The sequence below is a fragment of the Marmota monax genome, unplaced genomic scaffold (assembly GCF_021218885.2).
Source record: "Marmota monax isolate L192 unplaced genomic scaffold, Marmota_monax_Labrador192_F-V1.1 WCK01_AAM20220418_F8-fsc00026, whole genome shotgun sequence".
Taxonomy (NCBI): Eukaryota; Metazoa; Chordata; class Mammalia; order Rodentia; family Sciuridae; genus Marmota; species Marmota monax.
Window position 1 is genome coordinate 14,516,803 of NW_026693108.1, and position 24,585 is coordinate 14,541,387.

Below are 24,585 nucleotides of genomic sequence, written 5' to 3' on the forward strand. Positions count from 1 at the left end.
TTCCAATGTACTGTGCTGTGGGTCTGATTTTCCTTGAAAACAAGTTTGAGAAGAAATAGCTATGAGAAATATTGAAATTCTACCATACCAAAAAAATGGGTCTGATCAGTGAGCATCACCAAATTTTTGGAATGGAAAATATATTTACAGGGTACTCTGAAATTCTTATTTTACAAATTAGGGAACTTAGACTAAAAAGTTGAAATACTTTAGGAAGCCACACATGTATTTTTTGCATGTCTGAGTATATTTTTATTACATATATTAATAGAATTATAAATAAGCACATTTTTTGATTCTCAGGAGCGGAACCCGATCTAAACATGAAAGTCATTTATGTTCATGTATACCTTATATATTTATATATACTATACATGAATTATATTTTAAAATTTATTTTACATTTTAACATGCCTGCCCTATTTTGAGCATAATCTGAGCTTCTGTATTTTTAACATGCCTGAGTTTTTACTACAACCCATCCCATAATGTCAGGTGTGAAATTTTCCATTTGTCCTGTCATGTCAAACTACATCTTATTTTTAAATTGGTGATTTGGGATATTCAAGCTAGTATTATTTATAGTGCCTATCTTCTCGTAGATTTTTGTTTTCCTGGTAATAAAGCTTTCTTTTTGTGTTTAAATCTGTCTAGGATATAGACATGAAAAGCCAAAGTCATACATACAGATCAGCTTGAAATTATGTAACAGCTTTACTGAGAGTTTTGGTATTAGATCTCCCCGCTGTGGATCTCAGTAGTTTCCCTGAGAACTGTATACTAAAATCCATACTTTGCTTTTCTCTTACTCAGTTTACTTGTTGAAAGAGAAAATGATTTCTGTGACTGAATTTTTTGAATGAAGCCCTTAGGTTAAATATAATAAATATCAATTTTAGCAGTTCCTTTAAACAGTAAAAGTTCCTTCTTGCCTAGTAAACTTATCGTTTTTAAAAAACAAGTACTCTAAAGTCTTGACATTACAGACAAGGTGAGACAAGCAGAAACAGGGAAGCACTGCCTTCCTCTAGCATTTCTGGGTCAGCTCTGAGCTCCACTAGCTGAGCAGCCATGGGCAGGACACATTGCCTGTGAGCCTCAGTTGTATCATCTGAAACTTCCTATGGTGGTGGTTTTGAGGCTCTGAGGAGCTCTTTTCAGAAAGTACTTGGCACTTTTCTGGCATACACAGCTTGACAAAGTGTAGTTTAAAGATTCAGGTTACCCAAACTTTTTGTGAATAGGGTTACTTACTATTAATATTGTATGAATAGTAATACTCTCATATTTTGAGAATTTTTGAATTTATTTATATTGATTTCCTCTTCTCCAGAATGCTTGGGACTAAAAGTGTCAGATTTCAGATTTTTTTTTAATGCTTACATGCACAAAATGAAATCTCAGGAACGGAACCCAGTGTAAACATGAAAGTCATTTATGTTCATGTATACCTTTCACATATAGCCTATAGAGTTGTGAATTTGGAGCATTTTGGATTTTCGTATTAGAACTGTTCAACCTACATATACAATAAGACATTTTAATTTGTATTCTAAACAGATATGAACTTTCACACACTTTAATGGGGTTTTCTATATACTAAAATTTTATTTTTATGTCTGTCTGATCTTTTATAGTATGTTTTTCAAGAGTAACCTAATGATTTATTTTCCTTATTTGTTTTATACGGCTAATCTGATCTGCACTACTTTGGTAAAGAGTACAATATTGTTGCTATCTTTTAAATGATAGGATTGTTATCACCCCACCCCACCCCTGACAAAAGTATATATCCTGGATAACTAATTAGAACTGTTTGTTTATGAATAATATATTTTTCCACTATAAATAAAAGTATGAATGGAACTTATATTTTTAATGTTTTGAGAAATCTATAACACTTTAAAAGATTCTTAAAATTTTGGCAAAACAAAATAAAACATTTTTTTTTTTTTTTTAAATATCAAGTATTTTGGATATGCTGAAATTAGAAGGAAAAGTGATGAATGGCCTTCAAAATCTTGGGATCAATGGGGAAAATTTGAGCAAATTTTTAAAACTAAATTCACATGTCTGGGAATCTGCCTACATACTAGATATTCGGCATTCTTCTATAGTGGTAAGTGCATATTATTTATTGTTGTAAAACTTTAATATATTTAAGGCTTAACATAAAACCAAATACTGGCAGACTTTAGAAAAAAATTTAAGCATTTTGGAAGAGGATTCAGTGGAAAAAAAAGACATTAGACTTACCTTCTCCCATCTGATAGCTTCTTATAATACCCACTTACCCAGTATCCTTTTAGCTTCAAAGATAAAATAGTAAAAACAGAATAATCACATGACAAATAGCAGAAATAAAACACTAAACAGTTGAGAGCTGAGGAATTAAGAATACTGTCTTAACATAATGAAAATCTTGCCTAGACAACTTACAATGAACTCCTAACATTCTGGTGTGTGTGGGGGAGGGGCGGGGAGCAGCCTAGGTGAGTTTTTTCAGAAATCTGATCACATCTCCCTCCTTTGCTTAAGCACAAAAGTGATTGTTAGTATGATTTGTAGGCTGCAAACAGCCTGTTCTCTTCCCACCTCCTTTCTCCCCTTTCTGTTCTTTAACTGAGGTATTCTTCTTATCACACTACTTGTCTCATCTTGGAAATTTCTTTTGTCTGTCCACTTACCTCCTATTTTTGCTTTCAGAGTTCAGTTCAAACAGTCCTTACTGAGAGAAACTTTCCTTAATAATCCATATTATCATATTTTTGTAAACCATGCTCATGTTCAGTGATTTTTCCAGCAGGACTCAGGAGGCCCAGAAGTTGTTACAGTCATGGTTATGGATTTTTAGAACAAAAGAATACAAAACAGAAGCATCAGGGATGAAATTCAGGTGAAACCAGCTGCAGGTTTTCAAGAGTTCTCTTCTGGTATATTCTGCAGAATGTGGTTAATTTGGTATATGGCAATATGTGCAAGGTGCTTCCAACTAAGGAAGCTCAAGTGCACCTAGGAGTTCAGGGTTGTGAAGGGGGATCCATCACATGGGCATACAATATTCTGTACCTGCCCTCAGTTTCTGAAGTCCCAGACTCTCAGGAAAAGCAGAAGTTCGTTATAAATTCCATTGTTTGTATAAATTCTCTAGACAAAACTGTTGGAACTGCATAGCTCAAGGCCCTAAGCATGTGAAACAGCATTCCAAGAGCTCAGTTCCCAGAAGAGACAGAAAAAGACACCCTTCTTGAGAATGTGTAAGGTGTGAGCACTCAGAACTGTTGAGTTAACCTCTTCATATACACACTTGTGTTTTGTATGTTCTTTATAAGCACACATGTATATGTACATATATGGATATATTATGTCAGAACTGTCCCTTGTCAGTTATAATTTTACAGTTATCTTGCGATTTTAGTTTAGTTTAAAAAATTTTGATTGACAGTTATACTTCTTTATTGACAGGGGTACAATGTGATGATTCAATACATGTGTATAATATATGACAGTGAAATCAGCATATTTAGCATTTTACTCTTTAAACATTTGTTGTTGGGAATTTTTAACTCATATCTTCTAGCCCTTTATAAACCATATAATTTTTGTAAACTCTACTTAACCTATTATGCTGTGGAACTAGAACTTATTCCTCCTAACTGTATTTTGTTAGCTGTTATCCAGCGTCTCTCCCTCATCTCTACCCTGCACCTTTTCTGGACTTTAGCAACAACTATTCTACTGTATACTTCAGTTAAATCAATTTTTTAGTTTCCACATGAGTGAATACATGGTGTTTATCTTTTTCTGTGTCTGGCACATTTTACTTTGTCTTCAGTTCTAGTCATGTGGGTATAAATTAGGGTTTTACTCTTTTCGTGGCTAAATAGTATCTTTAGCAATTCATCTGTTAGACACTTTGATTCCATATCTTGGCTATTGTGAATAGTGCTGCAGTGATCATGGGAGTGCAGGTATCTTCATTTCCTTTGAGTACATGCCCAGTAGTGGGGTAGCTGGAACACACAGATTAGTGTGAGAAAATTCCATATCGTTTGCCGTAATGACTATACTAATTTATCCTCTCGTGAGTTGCATATAATAATTCCCCTTTCTCTGAATTCTTGCCAGCATTTACTTTTTTGTCTTCTTTATTATAGCTATTCTAGCTGGAATGTGATGATATCTCTTGGTGGATTTGATTTCCCTGGTGATCAAAAACATGTCATATCTGTTACTAGAATATAAAAACTTCTTGCTGGTGCATAAAAATATTACTGAATGTTTGTTAGTCCCAGTGGGTTTTTTGAGCATTATTTAGAGTTTTCTATGTGTAAGATTGTCATCTGTAAATAAAGATAATTTTCTTTCTTTCTAGTCTTACTGTTTATTTCACACTTGTGGAAACGTTCCACCTAGAATTTCCTTACAGTGTTGAATAGAGTAGCAAGAACAGACATCCTTACCTTGTTTTCATTCTTTAGTCAAAGCTTTTAATCTTAACAAAGTATGATGTTATCAATTGTAAGATTAAGGCATTCTGTTCTTAGTGAGTTTTTTTTTTTTTTTGGGGGGGGGGGTGGCATGGGTAAAGGGGATTGAACCCAGGCATGCTCTACCACTGAGCTATATCCTAAGCCCTTTTTATTTTGAGACAGGGTCTCACTAGGTTGGTTGCTGAGACTGGCCTCAAACTTGGCAATCTCCTTTACTTGGCTTCCTGAGATTACAGGTGTGCACCGCTGTACCTATATTGGGTACTTTTATCATGGAATGGAATTAGACTTTTATTGAAAGCATTTTTTTTGCATCTGTTGAAAATAGGATTTCTTAAAAAATTCTTCTTATAAGGTGTATTTTATTGGTTGCTTTCCCCTTTTTTTTATTTTTCAACTGACCTTGAATTTCTGGGATAAATTCTACTTGGTCATGAATTATTGTTTTATGTGTGCTGAATTCAATTTATTTTTGCATGTATTTTTGTCTGTATTTTTAATGGATATTGGTCTACATTTTTCTCATATCTGTCTGGCTTTGCTATCAGTTAATGATGATCTCTGAGTTAGTATTCTCTATTTTTTTGGTACAGTTTGAGGATGGGTGTTACTTCTTCAAATATTTGGTAGAATTAATCAGTGAAACCATCTGTTCCTGGACTTTCTTTCTTGGGAGGCATTTAACTATGGTTCAACATCTATTCAGATGTCCTATTCTTTTAAAATATTTTTAGTTGCAGATGGACACAATACCTTTATTCATTTTTATGTGGTGCAGAGGATCAAACCCAGCGCCTTGTATGTGCTAGGCGAGCACTCTACCGCGGAGCCACAACCCCACCCCCAGATGTCCCATTTTTTAGTCAGTTTTGGGAATTTGTTAAATGATCCAATTTGTTAGCATATAGTTGTTCATAATATAAGGTTGGTACAAGTGATAATAATTATGGATTTTAGTTATTTGAGTCTTTTCTTTCTCTGTTTTGGTCTAGCTAAACTTTTGCAGTTTTATTATTGAACAACTCTTTGCTTCGTTTGCATTTCTCTTTCATTTGTCTTTAACCCACATTATTTCTTCTTTTTTGCATTTAGGTTTACTCTTCAAGTTACTTCAGGTATAAAGTTGTTATTTTGAGACCTTTTTCTTGTAAGATATTTTTTTAAGGGGGAGGTTCCTTAAGTTTTGATGTTTTTTTTTTAATTTCAGTGTTTGTTTTTTTTCCCTGATTATTTTTTTTTACCCATTGCTTACTTAAGATTACATTGTCTAGTTTCCACATATTTTTAAGTTCTCTAAATTTCTTTTTCTGATTTTAAATTTATTTCATTGCAGTCAGAGAGCTACTCTGTACAGTTTCAATCTTTTGCATTTGTTAAGACTGTGTGTGCTAGCATATCATCTATCCCAGAAAATGTTCCATGAGCACTGGAGAAGAATATGTATTCTGGTGTTGGTTAAAATATTCTTTTACTGCCTATCAGTTATAGTGTTATTCAAATCTTGTTTCCTTGCTGGTGTTCTCTAGTTCTTTCCATTATTAAAGTGAAATATTGAAGTCACTGCTTATCTGTTATATATTAACTTAGTGGTCTGCTAACAATTGGACAGAGATTAATTTAAATTCCTGGAACTAGGAAACCTCCAGTCTCTGCAGAGGGGCTTCCTGTAGCATGTGGGAGGAAGGGGGAGAGTAGCTCATAAACATTCAGCCAGGAGTTTACATATTTGCTTTAGCTCCCACTTCTTGCCTGAACAGAGTGTCAAGGTCAGCCAGGTAAGAGGGCTTTCTCAGGTTGTTCCCAAATATGTACAAATTCCAGGACATGCATGTAGCCTTCAAGATTTCAAGGAATTGTCAGAATTTTTCAAAGTCCTATTTCCTAAAGCAGTCCCCAGTGTTTCCTTACTAGCTTTTTGGTTTGTCTCTTACTTGTCCCAACTGTTTTCTACTTCCTCAGGCAGTAGTGACTAAAACATTTGCCTGTAAATGTTTTCCACAAATTGGGGTAGCAACTTTTCCAAGACTAGAAAAGTCATGAGTTAGGCAAGGTATAGATAGGCCTTTTAAGCAGATTCTCCAGGCAGTCATTGGACAGTTCAAAAAAGGTAATTACAGTTCTTTCAGAATGTAGTTCATTTTACTCCCTCCAGTTTCAATATTGGAAATGCAAGCTCTTATTTTCAAGGTTATTAGTGAACTTGGGAGCAGGAGATGGAGATAAAGTAAATTATATAACAACATATCTCACTCTTGCCAAAATTCAGCTGTTTTTCATAAATAAGCATCCTTGAGTTTCCCGCAAGCTTCTGTTTAATTTTCACATTTTTGAAAGAAGTTAATCCTACATATTTGCCAATTTTTTATTGCTAAATTTTAGAGGATGAAGATTTGGAGTTTCTTAGCCATCTTACCTGATTTCACTCTCTAAAGAAAATCTAGAAAACATGATATTTTAAGTTCTTTGCTTCTCCCAAAAAGAGTCATGCATTAACACCATGACCAATTTTGTGTTAATTTATTTTTGTCCTTGAACATTGAGGAGATAATCTAATACCTTCTAATTTATAAGCAATACTTTCTTTTACTCAATGTGTTGGGAACTCAATGGCTATGATAGCCAGGGTTATGACCAACAGAACTAATGGAATCCCATGCCAGTTCTTCATGCAACTTTTGTGAAGCTGATTTTCCTTGGTGTTGCTCCTTCTGTGTATTTACCTGAGACCAAAGAAGTGGTCCAGTTGGTATAAATTGACTCCATTTGGTACTGAAAGTCTGTAAGATGCCTATTCCAAGTGGTTTTCAGTGTTCTCAGGAAATTTCCAAAATGAATTAGACTATCACCTGTGATTACTCATACTTGGTTTTATATATTATTTCTTTTTCTGTGTTCTTTAGTTGGTATAGATGCTATTGACTTGTTATCTAGTTTACTAGATATTTTTTTCTCCTATGTCCAGTCTGCAATTAATCTCTCCTAATAAAGTCCTACAATTCATAATTTTAAAAATTGTGTGTTTTTTTTTGTTGTTGTTTGTTTTGTTTTTGGTACTAGTGATTGAACCCAGAGGTGTTTAACTACTAAGCTACATCTCCAGCCCTTTAAAGATGGTCTCACTGAGTTGCTTAGGGCCTTACTAAGTTGCTTAGGCTGGCTTTGAACTCATGATTCTCCTGCCTCAGCCTCCCCAGCCACTGGGATTACTTGCATGCGCTACTGCACCCGACTACATTTGTTTTTGATGCTGAGAATTGAACCTAGATCCTTGTGCCTGAAAAGCATACAGTTTACCATTGTGCTCCACCCCCAGCCTACACATTTTTAAATTCTCAATTATCCCTTTGATTCTTCTTTAATAGATTTTAGTTTTATTAAACTTTCCATCTTTCTACCTATTTCTGTTATTTTTAAAAAATATGTTAATCAAACTGGGCATAGTGATGTTTGCCTGTAGTCCCAGATATTTGGGAGGCAGAGGTAGGAAGATCACTTGACCCCAGGACTTCAAAGTTAGACCAGGCAACACAGGGATACTTCATCTCAAAAAAATTTTGAAAAATGTGTGTGTGTGTGTGTGTGTGGATATATACATATATAAAAATCAGTTATTTGACCACTTTTGGTAAGAGCAAGAAATTGGCAAAAAGCTATAGAAGCAAAAAGTATTTAGGTTTTCTCTGGAAACCCAAGTATCAGATGCTCGCTTACTTCTGGTGAGGTTTGTTTTTAGACTTTGCAAGTTCTCTTCTGTTCTATCTTTTTTTTTAAACAAGTATTTCAATTTTTTTAAATTAGGAAGAATTTATTTAAATGTTATATTTATTTAAAATAGGTGTGGAAGAACTTACAAGCTTTGTCAAAGTTTTGTTAATAAGTACATTTACCAGAGAGACATTAGGGCCTATGTTAGCAAGACTTCTTCAAGAATCAGGGTAATGCTTTTTTTTTTTTCTCTTATTTTTATTTTTTGCATTACAATTCTTAATACACCTTTATACCACAATTTATCATATCTCTGATTGTATTATGTTGACACCAAATTCACATCTTCATACATGTATTTTGTATAATGATGAGGGTCTCTTTCCACCATCCATGCTATTCCCCTTCTCCCTCCCTCTCCCTCCCACCCCTATTACCTATCTAGAGGTAATCTTCCTTCCTTGCTCTCCCTCCCAACCCTTCAGTGGATGAATGTATAAAAAAAAATGTGGCATTTATACACAATGGAATATTATTCAGCAATAAAAAAGAATAAGATCATAGCATTTGCAGGGAAATGGATGGCATTAGAGAAGATTATGCTAAGTGAAGTTGGCCAATCCCAAAAAAAACAAATGCCAAATGTCTTCTTGTCTTCTTGTTTTATCTTTCTTCTATCATCTGGTCCTTACCCAATCTCAAATGAAAATCTGTAGTGTTTAGCACATGAACTCTAGTTTGAATCTGGCCTCTGTTTTTTCAGTACCATAATCCTCTGGCTTCAACCTCTTGGTTTCCCTGTTCTCCTGGCTTTTTGGAGGGTGTTGTCAGTGCAGATTACAAGTCAGCAAATGACTTCAGAAGATTTTGTGTGGAGATGTTTTTAGACTTCTCACTTAGATTTCTGCTTTCTTGCTTTAGATCCCAACCGTTTGACAGCCTTAACTTTAACTTCTGCTTTCCAGTCCAGTGCGACTGTCCTTTGTATATGAACTCTGTGCTTCTAAGCTGCAATTTTAAGAGTGCATCCCAGGACAAAACCGAGGTGAAAGCAGAACTTGCCTCTTATGACTCCTGCTTTTGGAATGTTGCTTGATGCCCCAACCACATGTCCCTAAACAATGGCCAATATGTTTTCTTCAGCTTTTATAGTTCTTCAGGCAGGATAGCTAGTTTAACACAGGCTCTCCACTGTCTTCAGTAATAATAATGATTGTCCACAGTTTCCTAAATTTTTGTGGTAGTTTGTCCTTTTTACTGTTTTCTAAGTTTCTAGTGCTCCCTCCCCCACATTTGCAATAGCTTTTTCATTTATATCAAATTTGCTTTGGGATTCTCTTCCATGGTAAAAATGAAGTCCATCTTGATTGGAATTAGAAGTCTAAGGTGTTGATTATAACTTAACTTCTATAAGCCATTTTCTTTTCCTTATGCCCAACCCTTTAAGAAAATTACTGCTGATAATTAAGATTGAATATTCATCTCACTTAATAATTTATGGGGTCATTTTTGTAGTTTTATGAGATGAAAATGTGAAAGGAATCAATTTTTAGGAGAAAGTTTAATGTAAAAAAATATAGAAATATTATTTATATATAATGTGATCCTTAATTTAGGAAATATTGAACTGGAGTTTTATATTTAATCAGAAATATAGGAAATCTGTGTTTTTACTTGTCATTTGATATGGTAAAACTGACTTTGAAATGATTTAAGTGTTAATATAGCTTTTATAGACTTCTGGATTCTTTTCTAGTGGATTAATGATTTAGAAAATGATGGCTTATATGTTACATGGCCTACAAGTTGCCAGGAGCTTCTGAAGCCAGTATTCCCTGGAACTATACCTTCTATAAGGCGTAATTTTCACAATTTGGTGAGTTTAACATTTTGATAGTTATATACAGCTTATAAAACATTCTTTTTGAATTACCCTTCTGTTGGTATATAGGCATCTCAGTTGTGGAAGTATTGACCTGATGCAACCAGCTTCAGGTGCCATTGCTGACTTGGTATCCAAAGCTAGTAATGTCACATAATCTGCCTCTTGTTGAGTCCTCATGGAATTTTACGGTACAAAAATTGTTACATTTGCTCAAAGGGATTTATAATAGAATTTTTCTTCTATATTATGAAGAACTAATGATTAAAGGTTAGTGTATTTCAGAGAAAAATGCATAAATACTATGTCTTCATCTGTGTATATAGGTTCATCCTTATTGGAACTTTTGAAAGGTGGGGAAAAAAAACACCCAAGGCTCTACCCTTTGTTTTTCACATCGGAAGTGATTATCTTATTTCCTGTAAGAATCTTGAGCAAGAAGATATGTTAATGCTATTTTTTGTAGAACTTTAATATCTAATTCTTTAAAAAAAATAATTTCTCAGAAAATCTGTGAATGTTGGCAATAAGGTATCTCACTTCATATAAAAACTATATGTTGTGCTTCCAAAAAAGTTGAGTAATCTCATATTGAATTCCATTCATAATCATATTTGGAAGCTTTAAAAATCTTTTATAAATGGTGAAATTCTTATATATTCCTCAAAATTCTTTAGAATTGCTAGGAATTTCTTTAACAACTATAATTTTATACTGTAAGCTGCAAAAATTAGACTTAATTTGAAATTTGTGGAAATTCAAAAGTGTTAAAATGGTGATTATGTAATTTCTTCCTTATAGGTTCTGTTTATTGATCCGGCTCAAGAATATACCTCGGATTTTATAAAAGTTGCTGAACTTTTCTATTATAATAAAATTCCTCTTCGGTAATTGTAAATTTATGTTATTAGACTGTCAGCTGAAGGATATCCAGTGATGTTTTCAATATGTTACACAGAATATTAATGTGGAATTCAGAACATCAGGTAGCTCCCATGCCTGGCACAGCATGGCTTTGTTGTGAAGTGTGATATACCTTTACAATAGACTCTTGTAATCAAAGCTGCCTAATAATCTCGTATACCTTGTTACCTTCCCAAGAAAATAATCTGGTCATTCTGGAAATTTATAGAAGGGCCCAGCTCTATGCAATTGTATTGAATTCATTTACCTTTTTTTTTTTTTGCCAGAAAAAAATGTCATTTGATGTCACCATCAGAGAGTATCTAACATTTTGCAGGAATTCAGTAGCTGTGGGAATTTTGGTGGTAGACATGACAATCAGACCTTCAAATAATATTCCTTTTTCCCTTATCTCTAATGGATTTCCTCCATTTAGAGGTTGTAGCCCAGTACTTTTAAATAGTAGTTTATTTTAGTTCAAAGGTAGTTGTGATATTGCTTATTCATCTTCTTTTCCCAGAATTGGCTTTGTGTTCGTTCTTAACACAGATGATAAAGTTGACGGAACAAATGATGCTGGAGTTGCTCTTTGGAGAGCTTTCAACTATATTGCAGGAGAAAGAGGTTTATCAGAAGCATTTGCTTCCATAGTACATGTGAGTTTATGCACTAGATAAAAATTCTTCAGAATGTATAATTTTCTTATAATAATTTCTTATAATAATTTTCTAATAGAACACTTCAAATTCGTGAAAACTGAAAATACAATGATAAATTTAATTCCTGCAACTCCCTATTAAGTACATAATATTGTCCCAACTTCATGAATTAGGTAACTGAGGCTCTGCCAAAATATATTAATTTTTTTAAGCTTACCTAGCCATTAAAAGTTGTATGTAGCCAGGCATGGTGAGGCACACCTGTAATCCCAGCAGCTCAGGAGGCTGACACAGGAGGATCATGAGTTCAAAGCCACCCTCAGCAGTGGTGAGGCCTTAAGCAACTCGGTGAGACCCTGTCTCTAAATAAAATACAAAATAGGGCTGGGAATATGGCTCAGTGGTCGAGTGCCGCTGAGTTCAATCCCTGATACCCCCCCCCCCCAAAAAAAATAAAAGTTGCGTATATGCTTAGAGGAAAACATAATAAAAATGATTATTTGGGGAATTATTGAACTAGTTTCTGAATAAAATCATTAATATAAAGATTATTGCAATGATAAATATTCCATATGATAAAGTATATTGATAGTTTGAGAATTTCTAAGGCGGAAGAAATCACTTAGTGACAGCAAATTGTGTGAAAAAGGGAAGATTGATACTGTGTCTGCCAGAGAGATTGTATAAGGAAAGTCACAAATTGGTAAGAGCCTCATCAGGAGAGAATAGCATAATAGAAGATTGTTTCATCATTGAAGTCTTGAAACTATTGCGGCTCATCATGGAAAAGTAAATGTATCGAAGAGCAGTGTTATTAAGAACAGTCAAATTATAGCTTAAAAATAGCTTGTATTAACTTTTATATTCATTGGGCATTAGCTTATCAACCAGTATTATAATAGGTGATGGCTCATCTTCAAATAGAAATTTTCAAAGTGTATACATTTCCTACTCCACTTCTGCAGCTCCCAGAGAAATCACTAAATACCTCATTACTTTGCCATCCTAGGCATAGAAACGATATACATGTCAATTATTTTGTAGTACAGTTCATAAGATGCTGCCATGATGTGTGTGTCAGTTTTATCTTTATTAGTTTTATTAACTTATGGACTAAGAGTTTGTAAGCAACTTAGTTGAATTGACTTAGATCTTTTATTAAGATCCAACTATTTTATTATAAAAGGATCCCTATGATATTCAAAATTGAGGATCCTGAAGACATGTATAGATTATACTTACCTATGTAATCTTAATTACCAGGATTAAATATCTATTCTGTAAGCTTTTTGTATTGGACATTAATTTGCAGGTGATGGTATATTTGCCTATCTCTTGCCTTTTAAATCGTCTACTATCATGTTAAGCAAAATATTATAATCCTTTGGAAAACCAAATTACACTTGAAACTATAGGTTTAATATAGCTGCCTAAGAGAGCATGATTAAATGGGTGGTACAACCTATATGTTATATTTAAGTAGGAGGAGGAAGAGAGAAATAAATGAGGAAGGAATATATACAGGCTAAACTGACAGGTGAGAATCTTTTTCTCTGTTATTGACTGGGGCCATGGCTCAGTGGTAGAGTTCTTGCCTCACATGTGTGAGGCACTGGGTTCGATCCTCAGCACCACATAAAAAAAAAATAAAGGTATTGTGTTCATCTATTATAAAAAAATATTTAAATAAATAAATAACGGTCCGATGACAACTAAAACAAATATACTAAAAAATTTTTTTCTATGTTTGTGACATCAGAATTTTGGTTTCTCAATATTCCGTAGAGAAATCATGTTGAGCCAATCTTCTGAGAATATGTACTTAAGATGATTTAACTTCTCTAATTTAGAATAATTTTAATAGAATGCAACTTTTAAGAAAATACATGAGGGGTGGGGTTATAGCTCAGTGGTAGAGTCTTGCCTAGTGAGGCCCTGGGTCCAATCCTCAGCATCACAAAAATAAAATTAAATAAAAAATAAAAGTATTGTGTCCATCTATAACTAAGAATATTTTTTAGGAAAGAAAATACATAAATTATAATATCTCATAAAAATCTTGAGCAAATTGCTTTTAGTATCAAGAGTGAGGAAAACTATTAAGACTAAAATTAAAAAAAGAAAAAAAATACTAAAATTATAATAGAAATGTATGGTAATTACCAAAATGTGATACAGAATTATGGTAAATATAATATGCAGTGATTTGGATCTGGGATGTCCCCTAAAGTCCATGTGTATCGAGGTTTTGTCCCCAGAATGTGGGCCTAAAAGTCTGGGTATAGAGAGAGGTTTTAGGTCATTGCAGGTATACCTTTGAAGGGAATATTGGAAATCCAGCCCCTTCCAATATTTCTTCACTTCCTGGCTGCTGTGAGGTGATTTTCTTAGCCATATGCTCCTGCCATGATATACTGCCTCACCACAGGCTCAAAGCAATGGGACCAACCACCCTTAATGAGCTCAGAGTTCATATTTACATTTCAGGCTTAATTATCCACTTAGATTTGTCTTCTCTCCTGGAGAAAGTTGGTCCTCTTTCTTCATGTCTAGAAGAGCACCTGAGTCATAGTAAAGGATCTATAACTACTTATTAAAGAGAGAAATGAGAAAAAAAATAGAAGTACCATCATGCATTCTGCATATGTGTTTAGAACGTTTGAGACTGGGAGAAGAGTGTAGGTACAAAGAAAATTTAGTCAAGATATTTGCTGAAGAGCAATCAGGAATGTAAATAAACCATTTCTAAAGTAAGTCATTTAAAAGTATTTTATACATCTTTTTAAAGAAAACCAATTACTATAAAAAGAAAAATTATTTTTTCCACAGATGTACCAGAAAGCAAAGGATCAAAATATACTCACTGTGGATAATGTGAAGAGCATTCTACAAAATGAATTTCCTCAGGCTAATATTTGGGATATTTTGGGAATTCATTCCATATATGATAATGAAAGAAAGGTAAGTTAGGACATTATGTTAAATAAAATTAACCAGGCACAGAAAGACAAATATCCCATGATCTTATACATGCAATCTGAAACAGTGGAACTCGCAGGAACAGAGTAAAACGGTGGGTTACAGAGGCTAGAGGGTGGAAGGACTGGTCAAAGGAAATTAAATTTCAGTTAGACCAGAGGAATAAGTGTAAGAAATTTGTTATACATTATGCCGGAAATGGTGGTGCATGCCTGTAATCTCAGCCGCTTGGAAGGCTGAGGCAGGAGGATAGTGAGTTCAAAGCTTAAAAAAAAAAAAAAAAAAAAAAAAATCTGTTATACATTATGTAACTATAATGGATATCAATAATGTGTACTTGAAAAATCAAAAAAAAATTTAAGTCCCTCTCACCACCAAAACAAATGATAATTATTCAAGAGATGCATATATTAATTGGCTATTACACAACATATACATATATCAAAACATTGTATACCATAAACTTACAATTCTTGTCAATTTAAATAAAAGGTAAATAATGGAGACTGAGCCAAAAGATTCTGAAAAAGCAAAGGCAGCAACATAAATTCACAAAAATAAAGAAAAATAGCATAAAGAATTCTTAAAATTGATGGACGTGATTTCATTGGTAGAGCCCTACCAAATGTGCAATACGTTGGATGAAAGAAACACTCTAAGAGCTAAGGATAAGGAATACTCTTTTGAATAAGTGACATTTAAGCCGAGTCCTTGAGCAAGAGAAAAAGTTGGACAAAAGAGTACAAGTAACTGATTTTCATTCCAGTCAGAAATGATAGGAGGTCCTGAATTGTGAGGGAACTAAGAGAAGCTGTTGTTGCTACGTATATAGATTGCAGACATGTGTTGCATTTGTGTTTGGGGGAAGCTCAGAAGATGAGGCTTGAGAAAGTAGACAAGGAGCATGATTGCATATGTCTTATAAACAATATAGTCGGCCCTTGGTATCCATGGGGAATTGGTTTCCAAATCTCACATGGATACCAAAATGCATGGACATCCAACTCACATAAAATGGAATACTAGTTTCATATGCCCTGCAACTAATCCTTCATATACTTTAAATGATCTCTACATTATTTATAATACCTAAAGTAATGTAAACTATATGTGAATAGTTGTTCAGTATTTAGAAGAAAATGAATAAAAATCTGTACATTTTCAGTATAGGCACAATGTTTTGTAATCTGCATTTGGTTGAATCCTGAGATGTGAGACCTGTGAATAGAGGGACTCAACTGTGTTTAATGTACATGCAAAATGATTGAAGACTTTGGCAACAGTGAAAAACATGAAAGCTATCAGTCAGAGGTGTCATAGTGAGGTGACCGTGGCACGCATTTTTTTGTAAAGAACTTTCTCCATTGTTGAAAATGGATTGTTTAAGGGTAGGAGTGCACATGATGATACAGATGAAGAAACACAGAGGAGAGACGAAAGATGGGATAGTAGTAGGCCTTGCAAGAAGTAGAGGCAGAAGAAAGTGGACATATTCAAGTTATTTAGCAAGTACAAGTACAGGCCTGCTGCTGGATTGGGTATGTTAGAAGTTGAAAAATTGTCAAGAATGGTTAGCAAGGTTCAATTGAATAGCTGACTAGAAGAGATGTGATACTGTTGCCACAATGGAAAGGAGTGGAGGAGGAGAAACAGATTTGTGTAGATACTTGAGGTCTCTGTCTTCCAGAGGAGATGTGAAATAAGAAATTGGATATGTGTGTTTATAGGTCAGAAGTGAGGTATGGAGTGAAAGTATAAAATTCGTTACTGGCTTATTTGTGGTAATTAAAGCTTTTGAATGGATAGATTGCCTAGTTGGAAGTCATAGAGTAGCATCTAAAATCAAACATCTAAAACCAAAAGATCTAAAACAAAGCCCATCATCTTCCTTATTACCTCAAACTTATGTTCCTTCTTTAAGCCTTACCACAGAGGATAGATTTCATCACTGTTCACCTAGACTACTTATGCTAGAAGCCTGCTGCTAGTCATTCTAAACTACATGTTTTCCCTCTTATTCTCCAAAAATATATATACATAGATCATTAAGTTGGGTCATTCCACCTATTAAATATTTCATACATTACATCATTATCTCCTTAACTATTTATTGCCATAAATTTTTGTTCTGGCTCTTGCTTTTTTCTTTCCCATACTACTGCAGTAGCTTCCAATCCAGTCTCTAGTATATGATCCTCTTGTACATTTTTTTTTTTTTTAAGAGACACGCTCTCACTGAGTTGCTTAGGGCCTCACCATTGCTGAGGCTGGCTTTGACTTGTAATCCTCCTGCCTCAGCCTCCCAAGCCCCACTGGGATTACAGGCATGCGCCACCGCACCTGGCACTATTGTGTTCTTAAAATAAATCTAAACATATTTTTTCACAAACTATTCCTTGATAGCATTTACAAAATAACCCCTATGGTACTCTAGATACTATATTCACACTTGTTTTTAGTGTATCCATCTTTTCCTCTATTAAACTATAAGTATTTTAGGATAGAGTTTATATGCCTTTTATATAAATTCATAAGCCTAATATATAGCAGGTGCTCAACAAATGCAAAAGGGGACTGTAGTGCTGTGGTTAATAGTTCAGAATATTGGTTAGACAGACATGGGTACAAATTCTGGTTCTAAAATATAGTAGCTTTTTCACATGGAAGTGATTTAATCTCTCTGTTTCATCATATTATAGTACTTTGAGTTGAGCATCTCTAATCTGATCTCTGAAGTACTCCAAGATCTGAAACTTTTTCAAACATTTTCTGATATTTGTGAATTTCTGTAAGTTCAGGTTTTTGGATTAAGGATGCTCAATTGGTAAAGTCTTTAAAGATATTCCAAAATCAAAATACTTCTGTTTCCCATTTCAAATAAGCTGTATTCAACTTGTACTTACTTTTTAGACTACTCTTGAGAATGTTGACAATAATAATCATAATACTTAATATTAAATATAAATGAATGAATTGTTGAATGACATATCATTTGTAAATTAAATCCAACTATTGAGGACCTTCATTATATGCTCTCTGACTTCATTATCCAACAGCTCTCCCCTTCATATCACACCCATATTCACTTGTCATTGCCTAAATATACCATATTCTCACTTCCTTCTAGTCCTTGCTGTGCTGTCTTTACTTGGAATATCTTTCTCCATTTAGTCTTCCAAACTTATTCACCCCTTAAAGCTTTCAGTGTCTCCAACAGAAGACTTTTATGATAGTTTCCCCTCGATATTCAAGGTTGGTTAGATGCTTTTCTGGACCTTCTTGGAACCTTGATATAACTGTTTTGCTTTCAGTATCAAAACCCATAAGGGAAGACTTTGAGCTCTGTATTCACTGGATCCATCCAAATTGCCAGTGGCATGATTCAATATTTCTGAATAAATGAATGTAAGAATAAATTAAGTCTAATGCACTTAAGTATTGTCTATATTGAGTTCAGCAAGCCTCACTGCTTGTTTTTGTGAAGTATTTTGAGGGCACTGCCTTGCTCATTTGTTCATGTGTTGCTTGTGACTGCTTATACACTGTAATATCAAAGGTGAGTTATTGTGACAGACCAGATGGCTTACAAAGACTAAACTATTAACAGTCTGACCTTTTGCAGAAAGTTTCCTGACTCCTCCTCTGTGCAGATAAATGACTTTCCTTTACATATTATTTGAAAAGGACAGAGAAGATTAGTGAAACTGACATTTTTTTAATAAAAATATTTCTTTTTTTTTTCTTTTTTTTATTGGTTGTTCAAAACATTACAAAGCTCTTGACATATCATATTTCATACATTTGATTCAAGTGGGTTATGAACTCCCATTTTTACGCCATATACAGAGGATAGGAAAGATAGCAGAATACAACAGTCACTAGCATGGCAATATGTAAAAACGTGGATGTGTAACCGATGTGATTCTGCAATCTGTATACGGTGTAATAAAAATATTTCTATAAAAATGTGCCAGTGTCCCTTTTTCTTTCTGTTTCAAACAGCCATATTTTTTTACGCTGATGTTTAATTAATAGGCAGGAGCAAGCTTTTATAAAATGACTGGCCTGGGTCCTTTACCTCAAGCTCTTTATAATGGTGAATCCTTTAACCATGAAGAGATGAATATTGAAGAACTAGAAATGGCTGTTCTTCACAGAATGATGGATGCATCTGAATATTTACAAAGAGATGTTTTTATGGTAAGTAAACATGTAAGAGGAACTACATAAATGATATCTATAAAAGATATTTTCTTATTAAAATTTTTAATGGTCAAGCTAATTGTGTAAAAATTTTCATTTTGATAATTTAAGTGATTTAAAAATTAATTTCTTATACATAATTACATCTTAAATTTGATTCACAAGTCTAGTTTTTACAAGAAAGTTCATTACCAGTAATCCTAAGTTATATGCTATTTATTGATTTATTTTAGACTAATATTCAAATTATCTGTATAATTTTAAATATTCATATATATGCTTATTTTTTAAATAATATTTTTGTTATCATAGGGCACATTGAATGATCAAATGAATGCAGTGGATTTTCTAATGGATAAGAATAATGTTGTACCCCGTATAAATTCTTTGATTTTGCACACTAATCCTCAGTATCTTAATTTAATATCTTCATCAGGTAAAATAACCCTTCACATACTATTCTAAAAATGCTTACTATGAATATTTCATTAATTCATTATTGAACCTTTAATGTGGAATTTTTCAGTAACTACTGCCATTGAAGATTTCTCTACTTACTTTTTCTTGGATTCACAAGATAAAAGTGCTGTGATTGCAGAGAACATGCATTATTTAACTCAAGAAGGTAATGTTTATTTTATGAAATTTATTCCTAAACAGCATTTTAGTTACTTACATTATGTTGATATTTTTGACTGGAAAACATGATTTAGTTTGGTAGTTTATAATTTATTACAACTTAGGGATTGTGCTGGGAAAATTGTGCCTCTTATCCTAACTAAGCATATATGCAACAGATATTCATCTTGGCTTTTTGCCTTATTTTAAAGTAAACTATTCCATTTTCACCTTTTTAAGAAAGCAATAAACTGATAAAATGCATGAATAAAAGTGCAGCTCCCAGATAGAGGAGAAAATAGTTTTATGCGCTGTGGTTAAACAAAATCTGGATGTTTGGCTTAGGTTAGGATCACAACCAGATGAGAGACCAGTGCAGTAACATTTGTGGAAATAAGGATTTAGCTTAAAGAAGTCTTCACTGAGACCACAGATTTGTTATTGTGCAATTAAATATTCATATAGATGGAGATAATTAGTACAGGTTTTTTGTTGTTGGTTTTGGAGGGCTTATTTTATTTTTCTGTCTGCTTTGTTTGGAAATAAAAATGGGAGCTAATAAGTTAAAGAAAGGCTGGTTTGTATTTCAATATGTAAGAAGTAACTTTGTAACAATAGGAGTGACCTAAAGATAGAGAACTGTTGCAAGGGAGAGAACTTACATATGAAAGATTTAAATCAAAAGTCTACACAATTAGTTTTTAAGAATGCCATAGACTGAGGGGCTGGGGTTATTATGGCTCTTGGTAGAGCGCTCACCTTGCTCACCTGGCTTGAACATGCAATGCCCTGGGTTAGATCCTCATCACCACATAAAAAGAATGCCATAGACTGAGTCCAAATTGGCACCTGGATTACTTTCAGATTTCATGTTCAGAAAGTTATATGTCTATAAGAAATCCAACAAATAAAATACATTTCCATATTATGGCATGCTGTGCCCTTGAATATATCAAGTAAAGGAGGAAGGAGTCAAAGATCAGATTCTGGGTTGTATTTCAAAAATGCCTCTGGGCATCTGACTAAGCCTATTGGAATGCCTTTTGGTTAAATCTCTTGCAAATTAAAGGAATAATAACTTAGACTCTAATCTTTTTATTTGTGTTTATGTAAATGTGTGAAGAAATAATGCAATTTGGTTAAGGTAGTGAAAGGCTCATATTAAGGCAATATTGGAATTCTTTGAAAAGAATGTGTTAGTGCCCTACTCTTATTTCTAAAGATAGCAAGTGGAATGAGCTGTCCTTTGTGTATTTCCTTATTAACAAGGTCAGTTTTTGTAGATTTAGATAGCACTGACTATGGTAATTACTGTAATTTTGAATCTATTCAGGAGTAAGTTTTAGGAACAGCAAATTTTTATTTTAATTGGTGAACTGATCTAAAAGATTATTTTTTCTATAGTTTTAGTTATGGCATTTAAAATAAAAATTTGCTGTTCCTAAAACTTACTTAAAAATGGATTCTTCCTATAGACTTAAAATTTTGAAATTCTTCTGAAAAGAGAATTACATCAACATAGGAAAAAAAAATACAAATTAGACCTAGCAAATGAGAACCAGAAATCAATGAGATATTTTCTATATCTATTAGATAAACTTGACTGTCTTGTTTTTACAGATACGTGGGGTGTAAATACCAATTTTTTAAAATAAATATAGCTAGAAGACAATTTTACTTGCCAACACTGGGATCATGAAAGCTATAAAACAATTTCTCTATTGGTAAAAGAATTGTTCGCATCTGTTCCTTAGGGACTACACTCTTTTTAAAAAATTTTTTTGTATCTGTATTTATATAAAGGATTACAATAAACTACTCTTCTAGCACTTTTATACTAGCACTTCTGTATGTACATTACATATTTCCACATACACACATTTTTCAGAAATAAGATATTTTGTGTTAATTGAAAACTTTTCTTAGTTTTATTTTAGAAAGAATTAATTTTACTTGACTATTTGAAACTTTCAGATGATGATGTAATTTCTGCAGTCACTCTGTGGATTATTGCTGATTTTGATACACCATCTGGGAGAAAACTGCTTTTTAATGCATTAAAGCACATGGTGAGTTAGCTATTCTTCCTATAAAAATTGTAGTTTCAAGAAAGCAATATGAAGAGCATGCATTAAATTTTTATTTCTCTTTGCGTACATTTTAACTTGATTAAAACACAGCACTAAAGAAATTAAAGAATTCAATCTCGATGTAAAACAGGTAACCTTACCCAGAAAAAGATAACCCATATATCTTCCATGACTCATGGTCTATATATTCTCTGTTAGCCTTATGATCCAATGTATACATGCCTAATAGTGGTTATAAATAGATTATTAAAACAAAATATTCTAGAGCCTACTACTAACTCAGTAACCACAGTACTGCTTTTTATCAGTAGTAGCTAGTAATAGCAATTTTTTTGTTACGTAATGACATAGCACTTTCTCCCTGATTATTAAAGAAAAACTGAGTAAACTTGTTTTACCCAAAATATTTTAAGCTTTAACTTAATCTCGTTTTTTATTATTAGATAATTGTAAACCAATATGCTTGGATTCATTTTTATGTTTGTTTAAAAGTACTCTTTAATGACTACCTGTATTTCTAAGGGAACATATTCCTGTCTTTATAAGAAATACGAACCAAAATATTTTGTGAAATTATTGCTAAGCATAAATTTAACAATGAACATTTATGTTCTCACCTGTTTCTGAGGTTCAGGAAATCGGGAGCAACTTGGCTAATTGTCTCTGCCCTCACTCATCTCATGAGGATGCAGTCAAAATATGGCTTCGGTTGCCGTCATCTGAAGGCCAAGTTTCTAAGATGGCTCACTTACCTGCCTGTTGGCAGGATTTTTTGTTTGGCTGTTAGCAGAGCACTTTATTCCATTGCCACATAGACCTCTTTTTGGTGTTGCTTAAAATCTTCACAGCACAGTAGCTTTCTCCAGAATGAGCGATAGAGACAAAGACAGCCACAATGTAATTTATGAAGTACTCTTAAAAGCCACAAACTGTTTGTTACACAGTGCACTTCTATTCGGTTTGAGAAGGTGCTACATGAGGCCATGAATACCTGGAGATGGAGATCATTGGGGCCATCTTGGAGGCTGGCTATCACATTAGGCATAAGTAATATATCTTAAGTAAAACGTAACATTTATAGAAGGATTTTTCACATCATATTAGACAATATCAGAATGTATGCGGGCTTTTCTCAGTGACCAGCAGACCAGCAAATTTCAAAAAAAAGGTGGTTTGTAATCTTTAGGGAGAAGTTAACTTCTGCTTGCTATTCTCAAGAAATTCTGAGAGCATGTTCTCTGAGGAGCTTACAAACTGCCTTTCTTTAGTAGTTATATTATATATCACAAATAACTTTGATTTGACTTGGTTGCTTCTTCTGTAACTTTGAGAAGTGCTATCTTTATAATTTCTTCTTAAAGGATAGAGGTTTATTTTCATTATATGGAAGCTTTTCAAAAATAAATGTATCTTTACAACAATAAATTTAAAATATTATAACATGAAGTACATTAATCTTGAAAAGTAGGGGTAATTTTTTAAATTTTTTAATCCTAATCAGTTATACATGACAGCAGAATGATAATTTTGAATCTCAAATGCTATCTGTTAGAAATAGAAAAATTGAAGAAATAACTTTTGTATAATAAAAACCATCATTTCACTGTAGTTTTTCTGATTTTCACTCAGATATTTTAAGTTTTTTTCCCCTTGAATTTGAGAATATTACACATTTCTTACAGAAAATTGAAAGTGTAGAACAGCAAAGATGAACAAGGAAGAAAAGTATTTAGGTCATAGAACCCATTACTTAGAGTCAGTCTGTTAATGTTTAGGTGTATTTCTTGCCTATATATGTGTGTGTGTGTGTGTGTGTTCATTTTTACATGGCTGAAATTATCACTTAGATTTTTATCCAAATTTTTTTCCAATAATAAAAATTTCATGTTGACAAGAATTTGAATGAATGCATAATTATCCATGTGGAATTATATAATAACAGTGAAAATTCAGGTGGTTTAAGTTTTTTGCTACTATAGATAATCTGTCATAAATAACTTTGAATATATTACTTTCCTGTATTTTTATTAGTTCTTAGAATAGGGTACTAAAAATCAGTGTCCTAAAAAGATGTTGCCCCCATTCAACATCCTGAATCTAAGGGTAGTTAACATTTTTAGATATTCAGTAATTCTTAACAAATGTCCTTTTAAAGTGGCTAATTTCCAGTTTTAGAGCAGCTATGACATCACAGTGTTAAGTCTTTATTTTTGTTATCTAATTTTTTCTACCAATTTAAAACATTGATAGCTTCTATTTTTTTTTTTTTTTTTCGTTATAGATGGACACGATACCTTTATTTTTGTGTGGTGCTGAGGATCAAACCCAGTGCCTCACATATGCTAGGCGAGCACTCTACCACACAGTTATAACCCCAGCCCCTAGATAGCTTCTTTTTTTTTTTTTTAAAGAGAGGAGAGAGAACTTTAATATTTATTTATTTATTTATTTTTAGTTATTGGTGGACACAACATCTTTGTATGTGGTACTGAGGATCGAACCCGGGCCGCACGCATGCCAGGCGAGCACGCTACCGCTTGAGGCACATCCCCAGCCCCCTAGATAGCTTCTTAATTGTGTTTACTTTATAACTAGTGGCACAGAGCATTTCATTGATTGGCCAATTATATTTCCTCTCTTCTGAATACATTGTTTGCATCTGAACAAGTGTCTTTAGCATATGTGGTACTAAATTTAATAGCACATTCATTTATCTAGTAAATATTCAACTTAGTTACTGGGGATATAATTAGTATACAAAACTAAGACTGTGTCCGTGTGCAGCTTAAATTCTAACAGAGGTGGGGTGGGTAATCAAGCAGATACTCTCTAATAGATATAATAAGCTGAGTTAGATGTTAGAAGCTGGGAAGTACTATGGAAAGGAGAAAATCAGTCCAGAACCAGGTTGCAGACTAATGACAATTTTACATAAAATTGGCAGAATAGGCCTCAGTGAGATGGCGATATTTAAGCAATGACTTAAAGGAATTGAAAGAATTAACTATTTAAATTCCAAGGAGAAGTATATTCTCGGTAGAGAGCCTTGTCTT

The 24,585-nt window shown here is 33.4% G+C and overlaps 1 protein-coding gene across 3 annotated transcripts in view; it reads left to right on the forward strand.

The window, feature by feature from the left end:
* Uggt2 (UDP-glucose glycoprotein glucosyltransferase 2) overlaps nucleotides 1-24,585 on the forward strand; it is a 166,875-nt gene that overhangs the window by 55,505 nt on the left and 86,785 nt on the right. For all 3 annotated transcript variants that reach the window (XM_058582781.1, XM_046454787.2, XM_046454788.2), the window contains exons 12-20: nucleotides 1,969-2,119; nucleotides 9,955-10,074; nucleotides 10,882-10,967; nucleotides 11,504-11,639; nucleotides 14,472-14,603; nucleotides 18,657-18,821; nucleotides 19,137-19,260; nucleotides 19,351-19,449; nucleotides 21,417-21,511. In XM_058582781.1, coding sequence (XP_058438764.1) covers nucleotides 1,969-2,119; nucleotides 9,955-10,074; nucleotides 10,882-10,967; nucleotides 11,504-11,639; nucleotides 14,472-14,603; nucleotides 18,657-18,821; nucleotides 19,137-19,260; nucleotides 19,351-19,449; nucleotides 21,417-21,511 — 1,108 coding nt within the window. The remainder of the gene's footprint in view (nucleotides 1-1,968; nucleotides 2,120-9,954; nucleotides 10,075-10,881; nucleotides 10,968-11,503; nucleotides 11,640-14,471; nucleotides 14,604-18,656; nucleotides 18,822-19,136; nucleotides 19,261-19,350; nucleotides 19,450-21,416; nucleotides 21,512-24,585) is intronic.